Below are 18176 nucleotides of genomic sequence, written 5' to 3' on the forward strand. Positions count from 1 at the left end.
AGGTAATGTATCTACAGAATAGTGGTCAAATTGGCGTTAGGCTCTGGCAACAGTAGGTACCAGAAAACAGTATCTTCAAAGTGCTGTGGAACAACAGTTATGAACCTATAGTTCTATGCAGTGATTTCCATATGCAAGAGCAAAATAAAGGCATTTGCAGATACACAGGGCTAACTTCTAAACACCCAAACTCTCACTAATGAAAGAACCAAAGGATGTTCTTCAGCAAAAAAAAAAGTACATGCAGAAAGCAGTGGAATACTAGAAACAAAAAGTATTAAAATAGGGTAATAAAGCTAATTTTTTTCTTTTACATGTAAAAAAGATGGATCTAAAATTCTAGCAACCACAATGTGTTAAAGATATAAAAGTATGCGAGGGGCGCCTGGGTGGCGCAGTCGGTTAAGTGTCCGACTTCAGCCAGGTCACGATCTCGCGGTCCGTGAGTTCGAGCCCCGCGTCAGGCTCTGGGCTGATGTCTCGGAGCCTGGAGCCTGTTTCCGATTCTGTGTCTCCCTCTCTCTCTGCCCCTCCCCCGTTCATGCTCTGTCTCTCTCTGTCCCAAAAATAAATAAAAAACGTTGAAAAAAAAAAAATTTAAAAATAAAAAAAAAAAATAAATAAATAAATAAATGCTAAATTTATAAAAAAAAAAAAAAAAAAAAAAAAAAAAAAAAAGTATGCGAAGTCCCTTGTTTTGAGTAGAGAGGAATCTGATTAACTTTATAGACTTTTAAAGGAAAAATATATTTAAATACGTATATTAAATGTAGGAATAACCACTAAAGTAATAGAAGTATATAAATAGAAGGTACAACTCCTGAATCAGTAGTGGAAATATAGATAATTTTTTAAAAAGTTAAGTGTATTTAATTACTTATTTAAGTAGTCTCTACACCCAACATGGGGCTTGAACTCATGACCCTGAGATTAAGAGTTGCATGCTCTTCCAACTGCACAGGCCAGGCACCCCTGGAAAAAATAGGTAATTTTTAAAATTTATTTACTCAATTCAATAGAAGATAGGAAAAGAGATAAAAAGAAGCAAAGGGAAAACAGAGTAAATAGGAAATATAAAATATGTAAGTAATCATAATGAATATAAATTCATCTGCAAAGCCAGAGAGACACAGATTATTCTACTTACTATATGTGGTCTTCAAAATGACACTGAAGGAGGTAAAAACATATGGGGAAAATTGCATGCAAATACCCAGGAAAAAACTGATATGGCAACATTAATTTCCATCAAAAGGTAATTTCAAGAAAAATCATCAAATTATAGGAAGGAAGATATTTCTTACTTGTAAGGAAGGAACAATCCACAAAGAAGATATAAAATAATGGACTACAGATACTGAAAATATAGGTTCAAAATTTATAAACCAAAAGCTGACAGAATAGCATGGAAATGGTATATCGACATTCAGAGTTGCAGATTTTAACATACCTGTCTCAGAAACTAATGTCAAACAGGCAAAAAATACATAAGGACATAAAGGATTTGAAGAACATAATTAACCAGCTTGATCCAATAGATATAAAGTACATACGGAATGTGTACACCATGGGGATCCCATTAAATTTAAAATCAACATTCACTCATTTATTCACCAAATATTTATTGAATGCCTGATATTTGCCATACATTGCCCTAGGCACTTGGAATACATTGGTCAACAAGATAAACAAAGATCCTGGCCTCATGAAGCTTAACATTCTAGTAGGGAGTAGGAAGAGGGGGCAGGCAGTGAACAACAAACATAATAAAGTATATAACAAGTTAGACACTGATAGATGCAGTTTGAAATAAAAAGAGTTAGATAAGGAGGATTGGTGGAAAGGATCCTGGTTGTAGTATCAAGTAGGTTGTCTGAATCCCCTTGTTGACAGACTGAGATTTGGACAAAGATTTGAAGAAGCTGAAGGAGTCACGAAGACATCTGGAGGAAGAGTGTTCCAGGCAGAGGAAACAGCTAGATCAAAGGCCATAGGGTGGGGAAGTACTGGCACATATAAGAAGTCATAGAGAAGAATAGTAGGAAAGAGAATCAGATCGTATGGGTATAGGGTACTGTGAGCCTTTGTCTTTTACTCTGAGGAAAATGAAGAACCATTGCAGGATTTTGAGTAGAGTGACATGATCTGACTTAAATTTTAAAAGAAACAAAACAGATGAACATAGGGGAAGGGAAGGAAAAATAAGATAAAAACAGAGGTGGGGTACACCTCGTAGCTCAGTCAGTTAAGCATTCAACTTCAGCTCAGGTCATGATCTCGTGGTTCGTGGGTTCAATCCACATGTAAGGCTCCACATTGGCAGTGCAGAGCCTGCTTGAGATTTTCTCTCCTTCTGCCTCTCTGCCCCTCCCCTACTTGTGTGCACTCACGCACACCTGCTAGCACTCTATCTCTTCTCACTCCCAAAATAAATTTTAAAAAACTTATAATAAAAAAACAGAGGGGGAGGCAAACCATAAGAAACGCTGAAATACAGAGAACAAACTGAGGGTTGCGGGAGGGGAGTTGGGGGGAGTGGGCTAAATAGGTGATGGGCATTAAGGAGGTCACTTGTTGGGATGAGTACTGGGTGTTATAGGTAAGTGATGAATCACTAAATTTATAGAATTTAAAAATATATAATATATAAGTATATAAATATATACATATATAAAAATATTTATATATACATATATATAGTATATACTAGATATATACTATAGTATATACTATATATATACTATACTATACTATACTATATATAGTGTGTGTATATATATGTGTGTGTGTGTATGTATATATATATATAAAGAATCATTGTAGCTGCTGCATTGAGATTTGACTTGAGACAAGTTTATGAGCTGGGGAACTATTAAAGTAATCCAGGCAAGAGATAATGGGAACTTGGATCATGTGGCAGTGGTGGAGGTTCTGAGAGTTGATAAGATTCTGAATATGTGAGATGTGAGGGAAAGATGACTCCAAAGTCTATTGGTCTGAGCAATTGGAAAGATACAGGTGCTATCAATTGACATGGGGCAGTCTGCAGATGACGAAGGTTGGGGAGGAAAATCAGGAATCCAGTTTTAGGTATGTTAAGTTTAAGATATCTATTAGATATCCAACTGGAAAAATTGACAGACCTTTTTCATCTTCTTTGCATCTTTGGAGCATTTAGATGGTATTTAAAGCCGTAAGACTATATGACATAGTGGAAAGCCATAAGACTATATGACATGGAGGGAAGACAATATAGAAAGAGAAGAGGACCAAGGACTAGAACAATAAAGATATTTGCCTAGTTAAAATGCATTAAAGACCTAAATGTGAGATCTGAAACCATGAAAGTCCTAGAAGAGATTGCAGGCAGTAATTTCTCCGACATTGGCCATAATAGCATTTTCCTAGCTATGTCTCCTAAGGCAGAGGAAACAAAGGTAAAAATAAACAATTGGGACTACATCAAAATAAAATGCTTTTTGCACAGCAAAGGAAACCATCAAACCAAACAAAAAGACAACCTACTGAATGGGAGAAGATGTTTGCAAATGATATATCCAATAAGGGCTTAATATCCAAAATATGTAAAGAAGTTACACAACCCAACACCAAAAGAAACAATCAGGTTAAAAAATGGGCAGAGGAGGGGCGCCTGAGTGGCTCAGTTGGTTAAGCATCTGACTGTAGATTTTGGCTCAGGTCATGATCTCACGGTTTGTGGGTTCAAGCCCCACATTGGGCTCCACATTGACAGCATGGAGCCTGCTTGGTATTCTCTCTCTCCCTCTCTCTGTCCTTGCTCTTTCTCTCTCTTTCTCTCTCTGTCAAAAATATATAAAATAAACTTTTAAAAATTATTTTAAAAAGGGGGGCTGGGCACCTGGGTGGCTCAGTTGGTGGAGCGTCTGACTTTGGCTTGGGTCATGATCTCGCAGTTTGCAGGTTTGAGCTCCACATCCGGCTCACTGCTGTCATTACAGAGCCTGTTTTGGATCCTCTGTCCCCCTCTCCGTGCCCCCCCCCCCCACTCATGCTCTCTCTCTCAAAAAATAAACATTAAAAAAAAATTTTTTTTAACAAAAAATTGGCAGAGGACCTGAATAGACATTTTTCCAAAGAAGACATACAGATAGCCAACAGACAAGGAAAAGATGTTCAGCATTACTAATCATCGAGGAAATGCAAATCAAAACCACAATATCACCTTATACCTGTTAGAATAGCTGAAATCAAAAACACACGAAATAACAAGTGTTGGCAAGGATATAGAGAAAAAGGAACCCTCATACACTGTTGATGGGAATGTCAGTTGGTATAGCCACTGTGGAAAACGGTGTGGAAGTTACTCAAAAAATTAAAAATAAAATATATGATTCAACAATTCTACTATTGGGGTACTTAACCAAAGAAAACAAAAACATTAATTTGAAAAGATGCATGCACTCCTATGTTCATTGCAGCATTATTTACAATAGCCAAGGAAAGTATGGAAGCAGCCTAAGTGTCCATCAATAGATGAACAGATAAGGAAGATATGGGGTGTATGTGTGTGTGTATGTATATGTATATATACACGATGGAATATTATGCAGCCATGAAATAGATGAGATTGCGCCATGTGAAACAACATGGATGGACCTAGAGAATATTATGCTAAGTAAAATAAGTCAGACTGAAAAGAAAGACAAATACCATATGATTTCACTCATAAGTGGAATATAAAAAATAAAAGCCAACAACAAATGAGTAAGAAAACAAAAACCAGAATCAGATCTGTAAGTACTAGGAACAAACTGATGGTTGCCAGAGGGGAGAGTGTTGGAAGATACAAGCTTCCAGTTATGGAAGGAATATATCATGGGAATAAAAGGCACAGGATAAGGAATATAGTCAATGATATTGTAATAGTGATGTATCGGGATAGATGGTAGCTACACTTGCGGTGAACATAGCATAATGTGTAAACCTAACAAATCGTTATGTTGTACGCATGAAACTGTTGTAACATTGGGTATCAATTATACTCAGAACATTTAAAAATTAACAAAAAAAAGGACATTCAACTAATTATACCTAGGTGGTGCAAGTTTCACTGATTGGAACACCAGACTTTGTGATCATCCTTCTGAGTGGTTAAAAACAGATACGCTTTGCTCTTGGAGTTTCGAGTCCAGTTTTAATGACAGGTGTTGCATATTGCCACTCAGTCTGTATTAGGACCAGTAGTATGTATTTGTAAGATAGCTAGGTCACCAATAGTCTGTGGTATGGAAGAGGTATTTTATTTGTTGTTTTGTTTGTTTAAATATGTGCTAACTAAACATATAGAGACTGTGAACTTAACTCCAATAACACATTATTAGCACCACCCAAATTAACTAACCAGATAGTAACATTACATGCAGAATCTTGCAAACTGATTAGAACAGAGCCCAGGGCACTCAAATATTAGTTCTTATATGCCCTTTGTGCTAAAACAAACAATATGTATGTGGTTCGATGTATGCCAGTCAGTCAGTCATCATGGAGCTTAGTTCTTTCCCAAATTGCATACTAAGCAGCAGACTCCAGGAATCTAATTAATTTGATCCCCACATTGGTCCTGTTTGCCACAAACATTGCCATGCTTCATGGGCCTCACAAGTTGTGTTTCTTAGAGAAATGCATATGTAGCTCTTACACTCTGCAACAGTGTTTGCCTTGGCATAATTGTATTTGTGTGTAATTACATTGGCATTGCAATGTGGGAATGACAGGGTTGACAGGACCATTAACTTTCGTACCCTGGGAGTTGTTTCCCCCCTCCCCCCATGGCTGACTGAAGGAGCTGTGTTTCTGGTTAGATTATACTGTGGGAGTTTGAAATGGACTTCTTATTAAATAGCACATAGACTGTTCTTTACCTGGACAGTAAATTAACTGGAATTAACTGGACAAAAATAGTACTCTCCCTGTGATATATTTTATCTTTCAACTTTTTCTCTGTAATGAATGGCTTTTTTTTTTAATTTTTTTTTAATGTTTATTTATTTTTGAGACAGAGAGAGACAGAGCATGAATGGGGGAGGGGCAGAGAGAGAGGGACACACAGAATCGGAAGCAGGCTCCAGGCTCTGAGCCATCAGCCCAGAGCCTGACGCAGGGCTCGAACTCACCAACCGTGAGATCGTGATCTGAGCTGAAGTCAGACGCTCAACCAACTGAGCCACCCAGGCGCCCCATGGCTTTTTTTTTTTTAAATCTCTTGTATCTTAGGCACAGGGAGAAACTTTTATGTCATCTTCAGAGTTATAGCTGTTCTGTTTAGCCTGCACGAAAGCTTAAATTTCCTTTGGCAGAACTCTAGTGAAGGGGCAAACTTATGTCCAGTGGAAATGAGAGAGGCAGAAAAAGGAAAAATTTAGATATTGAGAGGATTCAGTTGGCACAGAAGAAAATAATTTGAGCAAAAGAGAAATGAGAGCATTAAAAACTAAACCTAGCAGTGCAATGGCGTCTTCCATTTTCAACTATCTTGAAGTATTTTTAACTGAGAGCATGGACATAAAGCATATATAGTTGGTATATAGACAACTCCTAAAGCATATGGACAAACATTTACACTGTATTTGTCAACAGCATCTGCAAAGCAGAAAGGGTGTATGCCAGTTCATCGTAGACTAGGAATGTTCGTTTATGTACTTTTCTGGGACTTGTACTATTATTACAAGAAAATTAGATGTTGTGGCACCTGGGTTGCTCAGTTGATTAAGCATCCAACTCCTGGTTTCAGCTCTGGTCATGATCTCATGGGTTGGTGAGTTCAAGCCCTGCATCAGGCTCCAGGCTGACAGTGCAGTGCCTGCTTGGGATTCTCTCTACCTCCCTCTCTTCCCCTCCCCTGCTCATGCATGCCCTCTCTCTCTCTCTCTCTCTCCTCCTCCTCCTCCTCCTCTCTTCCTTTCTCTCAAAATAAGTAAACTTTTTAAAAAATAAGAAAATTAAGTGTTGAGTTTGTAACTACATTTTTAATGCTAAGGAAGGAGGGTTCTCAGTAAACTTAGATGAATGGAGTAGACTTTATTTCTGAACCAACTATAAATTCACAATTAGGAAAAGTAGCTGAAGAATTAAAACTTCTACATGATCCATACATAGATGCTTTTCTTAGTACAGTTATGGCCTTCTTCCTTAAAACTCTGCCAACTACAAGTAATGGGAAATATTTTTCCTTTTCTTACCACCCGATGGAGCATTCAGCCAAATTTATAGGCTTTAAAGAAAATTACCAAAATATTAAAAAGTAACTAAATCAGGCTGATGATAGTTAAAACACTTGAACTTAAAGTAGACTTTCTGAACCTTTATGTTTATAATTTATTTTTATAGGTTTCTACTACTCACGGCTTATGATGGTTCTCTGATTTTATACCTTTAAGTATAGGTTTCACTATCAAGAAGCTCACTGTTCGTAAATACTGAGCCTACGTTTTAGACATGCCACCAGATGGTAGTGTTTTGCCTGACACACAGATTACAAGCACAACATAAATATCAAACATATCTTTATGCACTAAACAAATGTATTTTAAAGGATACTCTAAAATATAATTAAGTATTTTATAGTATTATAAAACTATGGTAGTATTCAACATCTTTCTCCTTGACTTTTTAAAGCAACCTTATTGAGATAAACAATTTTTTTAAACAACTCTTTCCTGAACATCTATAGTTGTAGTAAGTTCTAACAAAAGTTTTAGATAAGTCATACTCTTATAAGCTACTTATTCAGTGTTTAACCAGCCATGTAACCTATAAAGCCCTTTGGGCTACTTCTAAGCTAATCAAAAAGATGTAATTTGCTCTTAGTGCTCTTGATCATTTGCAGCATTTTTTCTCATCAGAGCCCTGTGAGCATTTTAGCAGAGTAATTACTTCTTCATCATAATGATGACACTCTGTCTAGAGTGTTGTAGGACATTCAGTGTCCCTGATCCTGGCTTGCTAAATGCTGATAGCACCCTCCAGTCTTTGTGAGAACCATCGTGCCTGAAAATGGCACTCTCTTTCCCTCACCCCTAAGCAAGCCACCAGAGTTTTCGGTGAATGTGTTTTGTTGGTCTGATTTTTTAGCTTTTATTGCTTTTTCATAAAGAACACATGTCGGAAGCCCTCTATTAAGTGGAAAGAATTGCATGGCTTCTTTCTGCTCTTTATTTCCGTATATTGGAATAAGGCTGATACTTCACTCTAGAGTGATTCATTTCAAAGGAGAAGTTGAGGGTAAGAGACTCATTTTGTGGTAAAATCCCTAGTATTTCTACCTCACTCAGAATCATCTACACAGGAGAAATCATTAAACATGAGTTCACATCATTGATCTTCCCTACCCCCCAAGAAGGGGGAAGATTTTCGTAACACATAAATTAAAAGTGAGGATTAAGATGGAAAAATGGAAGGACAAAAGAGTCACGTGACAAAGAACTTCCTGTTCTCTTCAGAACTTCTCACATACGCCCTTTATCCCTCAAATAATGCGTGTGGCTCCTCTAGGTGCCCAGTAATAAAAACCACAGTATAAATACATGGAATGGTAAATGCAGCTCTTCTGCACTCTGTTCTTCAGACTTGGCTGTGAGCTATTGGTGGTCTCCTTTAAAAGCACCTTATTTGTTCAGTATGAAATTAGAGATTACTTAAGAACATATGGAAGAGTATGGCTTGACTGGGTTTTTTGTTTGTTTTTTGTGCTTATAATTCTTTTTTCTTTAATTGAAGTACAGTTGGCTTACCATGTTATGTGGGTTTCAAGTGTGCGGCATAGTGGCTTGACAATTCTGTACATTATGCTGTGCTCACCACAGGAAGCATGGTCCCCACCGATCACCACACAAGGTTAATATGGCATTATTGACTGTGTTCCCTCGACTGTACTTTTCATCTCTGTGATTTAGTTTATAACTGGAAGTTTGTGCCTCTTAACCTCCCTCACCTGTTTTGCCTATCCCTCTACCACCCTCTCTCCTGGCAACCACCAGCTTGTTCTCTGTGTTTATGAATCTGTTTCTGTTTTATTTTATTTTATTTTATTTTATTTTATTTTATTTTATTTTATTTTACTTTACTTTATTTTATTTTATTTTATTTTATTTTATTTTATTTTATTTTATTATGCTTATTTTTGAGAAAGAGTGCTAGCAGAGGAGGAACACAGAAAGAGGGAGGCAGAGAATCTAAAGCAGGCTCTGTGCTATCAGCTCAAAGCCTGAGGTGGGGCTTGAACTCACAAAGCATGAGATCACGACCTGAGCTGAAGTCGGATGCTCAACTGACTGAGACACCCAGGTGCCCTGTTTTTTTTTTTTTTTTAAGATTCCACATGTAAGTGAAATCGTACGGTATTTCTCTTTCTCTGACTTAATTCACTTTGCATAGTGCCCTCTAGGTCTGTCCATGTTATCACAAATGACAACAGTTCATTCTTTTTTATGGCTGAGTAATATTCCATTGTATATACATACCCCACTTCCGTATGCATTCATCTCTCTATGGACACTTAGGTTGCCTCCATATCTTGGCTATTGTAAGTAATGCTACAATAAACATAGGGGTGCATATATCTTTTTAAAATAGTGTTTTCATTTTCTTTCCATGAGTTACATCAATGGAATTACTGGATCATATGGCATTTTTGCTTTTAAGTTTTTTGAGGAACCTCCATACTGTTTTCCATAGTGGCTGTACCAATTTACATTCCCACCAACAGTGCACGAGGGTTCCCTTTTCTTCACATTCTTGCCAACACTTGTTATTTCTTGTATTTTTTTATTAAAACATTTCTTTTTTTTTTAATTTTTATTTTTTTTTTTAACGTTTATTTATTTTTGAGACAGAGAGAGACAGAGCATGAACAGGGGAGGGGCAGAGAGAGGGAGACACAGAATCCGAAACGGGCTCCAGGCTCTGAGCTGTCAGCACAGAGCCCGACGCGGGGCTCGAACTCATGGACCGTGAGATCATGACCTGAGCCGAAGTCGGCTGCTCAACCGACTGAGCCACCCAGGCGCCCCTCTTGTATTTTTTTATAATAGCCATTCTGACTGGTGTGAGATGATTGTAGTGTTGTTAATTTTAGCAGTAGGGAGCCCTCACTTTGCAGTTATATAAATCTTGAGATATCCTGTAATCTCTTTGAAGACAGTAATCGTGTCTTAAAGAATTTTATATAACCCTAATAGTATGTTGCATGGAGTAAGTACTTAATAGGGTTAGATGGATTGATGTAAGAAAAGTGTCAATTGATGATTGAAAATAAAAGTATTTTCTTTGGTACTTATATTCATAAATGGGACTGAAAATGATTGCTCTGTTTCAAACTCTTAGTTCCAAAAGGAGGCACAGGGATCTTAAAAACTACTTATACTTCTTAATTGTTCATATTTGACTCATTACTTTCTTTCCGAAATCTGAACTAAAATACTGTGTATTGTGACTACTCAGAAGTTTTAAACTAAGCTACCAAAAAATTTGATTTGCAGCAAGCAGCATAAGAATTTTTGAAAGACTAGGTAATGTCTGCCAATTTAACAATCTCCTTTAGGCTTTAAAGACCTTGTGGTTTGGAAGCCATACTTACTTTCCAAGAAGAACTTTCCTATACTTTTGCTGTATCTGATGAAATGGGTGTTGGTAAAGATTCTTTTGGCATTATGCCAAAAATAGAATTTTAGAGATTGCAGTTCTAGATGATTGAGTTTCATGTTTGGGGCCCCATAGAAAAGTCTAGGGCTGAAGTTTCTGGCTACAGTCATACAACATTTACTTATTGACTTACACATCTCATAGTTTGGGCTCGATTCTGACATTCACAAGTGCTAATGGAGAGGGTCTTTTCTGATCTCTTAGCCAGAAGCACTTCAGAACTTTATTCTGTTGTCCTGTTTTCTTTTTTGTAACAAAAGAACTTGAAAAATATAGATAGGGAACATTTGAGATTGGGAAACCACTCTGAGATCATTTTAATTTTAAATGTAACTAATTCCAAGAAATTAGATTTTGCATGACTTACAGAATGATAATATAAAGCCTCCGGGTTTTACAATCTAATAGAATTATGAGGTTTACTTCTTAGAAGTTGTTCATAGTTAATATACCATTTTGCGGGTATATCTACCCCCTTCCACTGCACACCCATTTATATTTGTATGCTCTACCCTCAGAAAGTTTTAAAACTTACTTTGGCTCAGAGCCAAAGAGCAAATGATGTTCTTTCTAGCTGGCTATTGTTTTACCTGTGCTTTCACATTCTGTCTGACCTTCTATACTCTTAATCCTTGCCTTACTCAAAATCTTTACCAGATGAAATTTTTTTTTAATTTTTTTTTTTTTAACATTTATTTACTTTTGAGACAGAGAGAGAGAGACAGAGCATGAACGGGGGGAGGGCACAGAATCCAAAGCAGGCTCCAGGCTCCGAGCTGTCAGCACAGAGCCCGATGCGGGGCTTGAACCCATGGAGTGCGAGATCATGACCTGAGCCGAAGTCGGACGCTCAACTGACTGAGCCACCCAGGCGCCCCAAGATGAAGTTTTTAAAGAAATATTTTTAATTACTTTATCTATCCTGGATAAATATCAGGACCCTTTTGCAGGCTACCGGTCTCAGTTGAATAGCAAATACAGCAAGCAGAATAAAATGTTTTTTTTCTGTGAACTTAATACTAATACCATGTTTGACACCCAAAACGTAATATGCTTACAAATTCTGACTACGGTCTCCCCCTTCATGTTGTAATAAACACTGTTGATTGATCTTGAATTATCAGTTTATTGGGGAAAGGGGGGAAACCATATTCTTCAACTAGGGAGAAAGAGTTGGAATTCCAAACATGCTTTTTTTGACAGGATAGTCAGGAGTATACTGGTTCCTCTAGTGAAAGCCCTTCAGTGACATTCAAGGACTCTCCAGTCATGCCATAGAACACACAAAGGATTTTCAGGGTGCATTTGAGTAGTCTGAATATTTGGATGGTGAAAGTCTGACAGTCTGACACTAGAGATGCTTCTGGGAATTGTATCAACCATAACAAAATCATTCTGTCTGGTTTTTGTCCACCAGATCCCAAATTTTGCAGAAAAAGTAATGACTTTTTATAGCGTTTTCAGATTTTACTGATGAAGCAGTGTAATACTGGGTCAAATTTAGTTCAAAGCACCTATCCTTTGCCAGTTTGATAACTCAAGGATGAGATAATTCTCCTCCTGTCATGCCAGAGTAGAAACTGTTCTTTCTCTTCTCACCAGCAAAGGACTTGTACTAGCTCTTTGTTCTTGACTTTCAAACTTTTTTGACCATGACCCACAATAAGAAATGCATTTTAGGGGTGCCTGGGTGGCTCATTTGGTTAAGTGTCCGACTTTGGCTTAGGTCATGATCTCGTATTTTGAGAGTTCGAGCCCCACATCAGACTCTCCGTTGTCAGCACAGAGCCTGCTTTGGATCCTCTGTCCCCCTTTCTCTCTCTCTCTCTCCCTCTCTCCCTCTCTCCCTCTCCCCCTCTCTCCCTCTCTCCCTCTCTCCCTCTCCCCCTCTCTCCCTCTCTCCCTCTCTCCCTGTCTCTGTCTCTCAAAAATAAACAGTTAAAAAAAAAAAAGAAATGCATTTTACACTGTGACCCAGTATGCTTATAAACGTATTATGCCTAACTAAAACAACGGTTCCATGAAAGCCTTCCCTTACTCTATTCTGTGTCATGTGCTATCATATTTGCTGTTCTGTTTCACGTTTTATTGATCTGATTGTGAACCACGAAATTGATTCATGGCCATCTAATGAACCTTAGTTCATAGTCATTATGTCTTTAGCCCACGTGATTGCTTACTGCCACTAATGAACGCAGTTCTTTGGTGAACACCATCTTAATTATATCTGTAATGAGAGACTGTCTTTCAAAAGTTCTCTGGAGTTCAAAGAAGTTATCTCATTTGGCCCATTTCCCACCCTTGTAGTATGAAAGAACTGGGTTGTTTTTTTTTTTTTTAACTTCTTATTTTGAAACAATTTCAAATATTTTAAGAATAGTACAGAGAACTCTGGTATATCCTTCACCCAGAGACCACATTCAGTTTTTACCAGGTTGTCCCAATAATGTTCTTTGTAGCAGAAGGATCCAATACAGGATCACACATTAGACCTGATTCTCATGTCTCTTTAGTCCGTCTTTCCTTGCTTTTCATGACCTTGATATTTTTAAGATGACGGGCCTGTCAAGTATGTTCCTCAGTTTGGGCCCAGTGTTTCCTCTTAAGTAGACCCAATTTATGCATTTTCTACCACAATGTTACAGAAGCAGTCCTTTGCTTTTCATTATGCCCTAACAATCTGCCCCACTACTGGTAGTGTTGACCTTTGGCCACTTGAGTAAGATGGTGTCTGCTAGGTTTCTCCACAGTACATCTCCCTTTTCCACTTTTGTGATTAATAGGCGATACTTTGAGATTATGTAAAATCCGGTTCCTCATCCTGTTTTAACCTACTAGCTTTGGTATCCACTAATGTTCCTTCCTTGGATTGACTTTACATTGGTGTTTGCCAAATGGTTATTTTTTTTAATTTTTTTAATGTAAATTACTCCTTTACATTATTATTAGGTATTCTATTGTAAGGAAGAACTTTCTCCCCTCATTTATTTATATTAATGTGTGTTCACGAATTCCTTTTTTGTTCAGTGGGTTATAACTTTTCACTGTCATTATTTATTTTGATGCTCAGTTTATCTCAAGTTGGCTTTTTAAGCAGGTCTCCATGTCCTTTTGTTATGTTCCCATTATTGTTAAAGTGCTTCCTTATTTTCTGACATAAGAGACCCAGGCTCATTTTCTTTTCCCTGCCCCAGCTCTGGAATTAGCCATTTCTCAGGGAGCCGTGTTCCTTTTATTGGAGAGTACATGTGGAAACGATGATCTGGGCACTAGGTGTGTGAAATGCTACTGGAGTGTTGTTCTTCCTCCATCTCGCAGTGGAGAGAGCTAGGAAATACACATATAGATACATTCACTTCGACACACGCGAACACACACACACACACATCTCTAGTTACTTATGTCGGTATATGTTGAAAGTCACTGGTTCACACCGATACCTTCAATCCTGCATATCATCACAAGGTTTATTCTAGCTTTACCTTTTTTCTTATTTATACCTTCCTTCTCCAAGATTGAGAAATCTAGGTCCCATTACCCTCAATATGTTTATTTACTGGCTCAACTCCCCTATATAAAGCCAATCTCCTAACTAGACCAGGTTACTGCCTGTCAGCATTGAGAGGATCAAGTGAGATAATGTATGTTAAAACACTTTAAAATATAAGAGAGTTTACCATTGTTAGTACTGCCTAGAATTAGATGTAAGATAGAAGTGAAAAGAGACAGGAATAATAATTGGGAGTAACAGACTTTTACATTTCCTCTTCAGTTGCCAATGAGAAATGAAATCATTGTATAAACCTACAGAAACATGTCAGGAAACTGATCAGACTTGTTCTTGCCATTTCTTTGAGGAATAATGTAACCTGGTAACTTTCATTCTAGATAGTGAAAAGTATCCCTCCTTAATCCTTCCCTAGACAATCATGCTTGCTGTGGGAATGTTACTATTTAGATTTACATCAATATTTCTTTTCTAGGTGAAGAGATCTAATAGAGAAAAACTCATTCTTATCAGATGAGATTAACTGTATAAGTAGGATCTAAAACGTAAGATTCATAGATCTGAATTCCCAAAATAACTGGCCTCTCAGACACAGTATAATCTGGTTTGTGGTAGAATTGATCAGTCTTAAGTTTTTTAGATTGGGAATGAATTAAAGCCTATTTTATTTTATTTTATTTTATTTTATTTTATTTTATTTTAGAGAGAGAGAGTACATGAGTTGGGGAGAGGGGCAAAGGGAAAGAGAGAGAGAATCCCAAGCAGGCACCATGCCTAGCACTGAGCCCAGTGCAGTGCTCACTCCCACCACCCTGGGACCATGACCGAAGCCAAAATCAAGAGTAGGACATTCAACCAACTGAGCCACCCGGGTGCCCAGGTGCTCTTATAAATCCTTGTCAACCTGTATTCCTCAGACCAACCCCCAAATAGCTGATCACTTCCCTTCATTAATTTAACAAAATTTGTCATAAGAATAATGAAGATATCAAGATAATTAGAGGAAAAAAGAGTGGCATGCTAGGAAGATTTGAAGGAAAAAGTATAAATTTCATGTAGGAAAAGGGAGAGCAGGGTAGAGTTTCCAAGAGCCCAGAGAGAAGTGAGTTGTTACTTTGGGGATAAACCCATTGGCTTAGAAAGCATTTGGCCTAGAAATGTTGGATAGGGTAGTGATGACAACAGAGTGCAAAAGATTAAATTTGAGATGTTTCAAGGCCAAATCCAAAAACCTTCAACACCAAGCAAATAAATTCCTTTCTTTTTAACTCTTAATTTTCCCTGTGGGTAACTCCGTCCTGTGGTCTTGCATTTCTGCTACTGTCTCTTTTCTCTCTTCATTTCTGACCCCTTCTTTTCCCTTACCTGTAACCCCTTTCCCATTTGGTCTTCCCTGATTACGGTGTTTCAGAAAACTCTGGTAAGCTGTATACTTAGAGACTCAGCCATGAAAGTCTGCAATATACAGAGAGCTTCCTTTGCAGTGGGCCAAAGTTTCAGTTTGCTGGGCTTCCTTGTGGTGCGGCAGGAACGACAGGTCATTAAAATGGAACACAAAGGGCCTGAAGGTGCTTTGACTGATGTGTCTGTCAGGGCTTTGTTACTTAAGAGATCCAGAAGTTGAAAAGTCCCCATCTGATATTTAGCAAACTGTTCAGAGAAGTCCGCCGTTGAACGTGCTGCTTACTCCAGCCGAAGTAGTGGATACCAGAAGGTTGGTGGGCTTTGCCCCTGAGCATGTCCCCAAAGAGCCTCCCTTTATTCCTAGAAGCTGGCAGGCTTTCTTTTCTTCCTGCAAGTGGCAACCCGAATTCTGACTTGAAAGTGAATCTTTGCCCTTGGCTCTTCTCCAGCATTCCTCGCTGAGCGAATAGGGATTTGGAATGTCAGAAAATAGAAGAGGGGAGGGGAAAAGATGTGTGTATGACTGTGAGTGTTTATATGTAAAAGCAGCTTCGTCTGGGAGGACTCAGGGAAACTTGACTTCCTCAGACGGCTTCCTTCTCATAAACTCTTGGTTCCTTATTTGTAGTTTTTTGTTTTGGGGGGGGGGGGGGGGTTTTGAGTTGTTTAACCTGAATTTATCACAGCAGTTCTAAACCCCTTCCAGCCCAGTGGAGTCCAGCTAAGGAAAGACGGCATGATTTCCAGAGGATTTCTATTTCTTCCCTCTGGATAAAGCGATGGTTGTTCGTCCCAGGCTCGTCTCCGACAGGATCCAAGGTCATCTTTCCTCTGGGATTTAATCTGGTGTCATCGGGAACCTAGACTCAGGTTTTACTGGGGAGCAAGTCTCAATAAGAAGTGTCCTTTTGGGAGAATCAAGGACTCAATCTAGGCATAAAAGGCGTGGCTCAGCACAGCACCCTCACCGTAAGCTACAAGTCCTGGGCACTTGTGGTTCAAACTGAACTGCCTCTCAGACTCTGTTTAACTGTGGACTGGCTTAGAGCGCAAGACTATAATTTACAGGGTGGCTTTTATCCTTTATTTAGTTCTATCCAAAGTCTTCTTGCATCAACTAAAAGGAGAGATTCTGTGAGGGTAACCTGCAGGGGCACTATCTCAGCTTTGTGTGAAGAATCCAGTGGTTGAGTGTCTGTCTACATCCTGAGGAATCATGTCCTCTTTATATACCCGAAGTAAAGAATTCACTCGGAATAGGAAGTCTCAGTCTGATTCTCCCCCAGCATCTCCCTCCCCGACTGCCAAGACGCTCCGAGTAAGCAGTTTTTATTTACGTATGTTCTTAGTTGGGTCAGAGATGGAAAACGTATATGTAACTTGGGGAGTTAGGTTTAGAGCAAAGGCATTTCAGAGCATATGGGAATCAGTAGAGGAGAAAAAAATTGCAAGTAAAGACCCTGTGAGCTTTTCTGCAAGAGGTTGTGGTTCATAATACTTACTGTAGTCTTAAGTAAAAGCAGACTTCAGTATGCCAGACTACGGTTTCTGTATTTTAGCTTTTAACTGTCAGTTGTAAGCTGCCTAACAGTACGATTTTAGAGTCCTTGTCACTATATCCTACAGGCGTTTCTTAATTTCTGTGGCTGTTTTTAATTGCTCCGTTTCCTGTTTGGTTTTTTGTGTGGGTCAAATACTACGTTTCCAGAGATAAAGCTCCCAAGTGGCCATGAAACTATAGATGTTAAACTTCAGTTATGGGCAAGTTCCTCATGAACATTTGTGTAGGTGTGTATATGAGAGAGTGTATACCTTTGCCTATTTTGTGTGTCCACTGAGTGATAAAGAGAGAGAAAAAAACACTTGGAGTCTTTACTTCTCAGTCACCCTCAGGAAACTTTGTGCTTCTAAAGTTCTAAATGACTCCTGGCTATTGACAACCAGCTGTGTGGAAGTGTTTGTAATACCCCAGGCAGACCCATTTGAGATTTTTTTTTTCCCCTCTAGTGAATGTTTCTGTACAAGTGATTTACATCTGATCCAGTGTCTTCCCCTGTAGGAAACTCACAAAAGCAAGGAGTGCTACCAATAGCAAGTGATGAGAACCCTGATGGGCATATTAGGTAGCGAGCAAGGTAGAGCTCCTTCTTAGGGAACAAGGTTGTGCTGTAGTATATGTACAGAGTAAGTAGTACGATGGTCATAGCTTCCTTATTTGGGGAGCTGTGGGGAAAAAATCTGCAAGAAACCTGAATTGACTATTGTGTTTCTTTTATTTTATATTCATTTTCAGTGTCTTTCTCATGGGGCAAATTACCATGGAGTAGAATTTTGGTACGTGGGACGTTGGTCTCGGACATCAGCTAGGGATATTCAGCGTTTTGTTAAAAAGCTATTTCATTCATAAGTTCTTGTTGTGAGTGGACTAGGAGGCTCCAGTGCCACCATTGCTGAGTTCGGGGACAGTTTCTTCAACGCATAGGATGGCGTGCCTTTCTTTTCGAAGAAGCCACAGAATGCTTCCTCCTCGGCAGCTGTTGGGTACTTTTTGGTGGCTACCAAATGAGGTCCACAAAATGGAGCG

At 38.5% G+C, this 18176-nt stretch overlaps 1 protein-coding gene across 8 annotated transcripts in view; it reads left to right on the forward strand.

The window, feature by feature from the left end:
• The window catches only part of PPP1R12B (protein phosphatase 1 regulatory subunit 12B), a 221391-nt gene that overhangs the window by 157328 nt on the left and 45887 nt on the right, over positions 1 to 18176 (forward strand). The window contains exon 1 of one of the 8 annotated variants that reach the window (XM_058700779.1): positions 16609 to 16910. The exons of the other annotated variants lie outside the window; for them this stretch is intronic. Coding sequence (XP_058556762.1) covers positions 16809 to 16910 — 102 coding nt within the window. The 5' untranslated portion in view covers positions 16609 to 16808. Of the gene's footprint in view, positions 1 to 16608; positions 16911 to 18176 lie in introns of those variants that run through there. 8 annotated transcript variants of the gene reach the window in all.

This window comes from Neofelis nebulosa, chromosome 15 (assembly GCF_028018385.1).
Source record: "Neofelis nebulosa isolate mNeoNeb1 chromosome 15, mNeoNeb1.pri, whole genome shotgun sequence".
Lineage (NCBI taxonomy): Eukaryota > Metazoa > Chordata > Mammalia > Carnivora > Felidae > Neofelis > Neofelis nebulosa.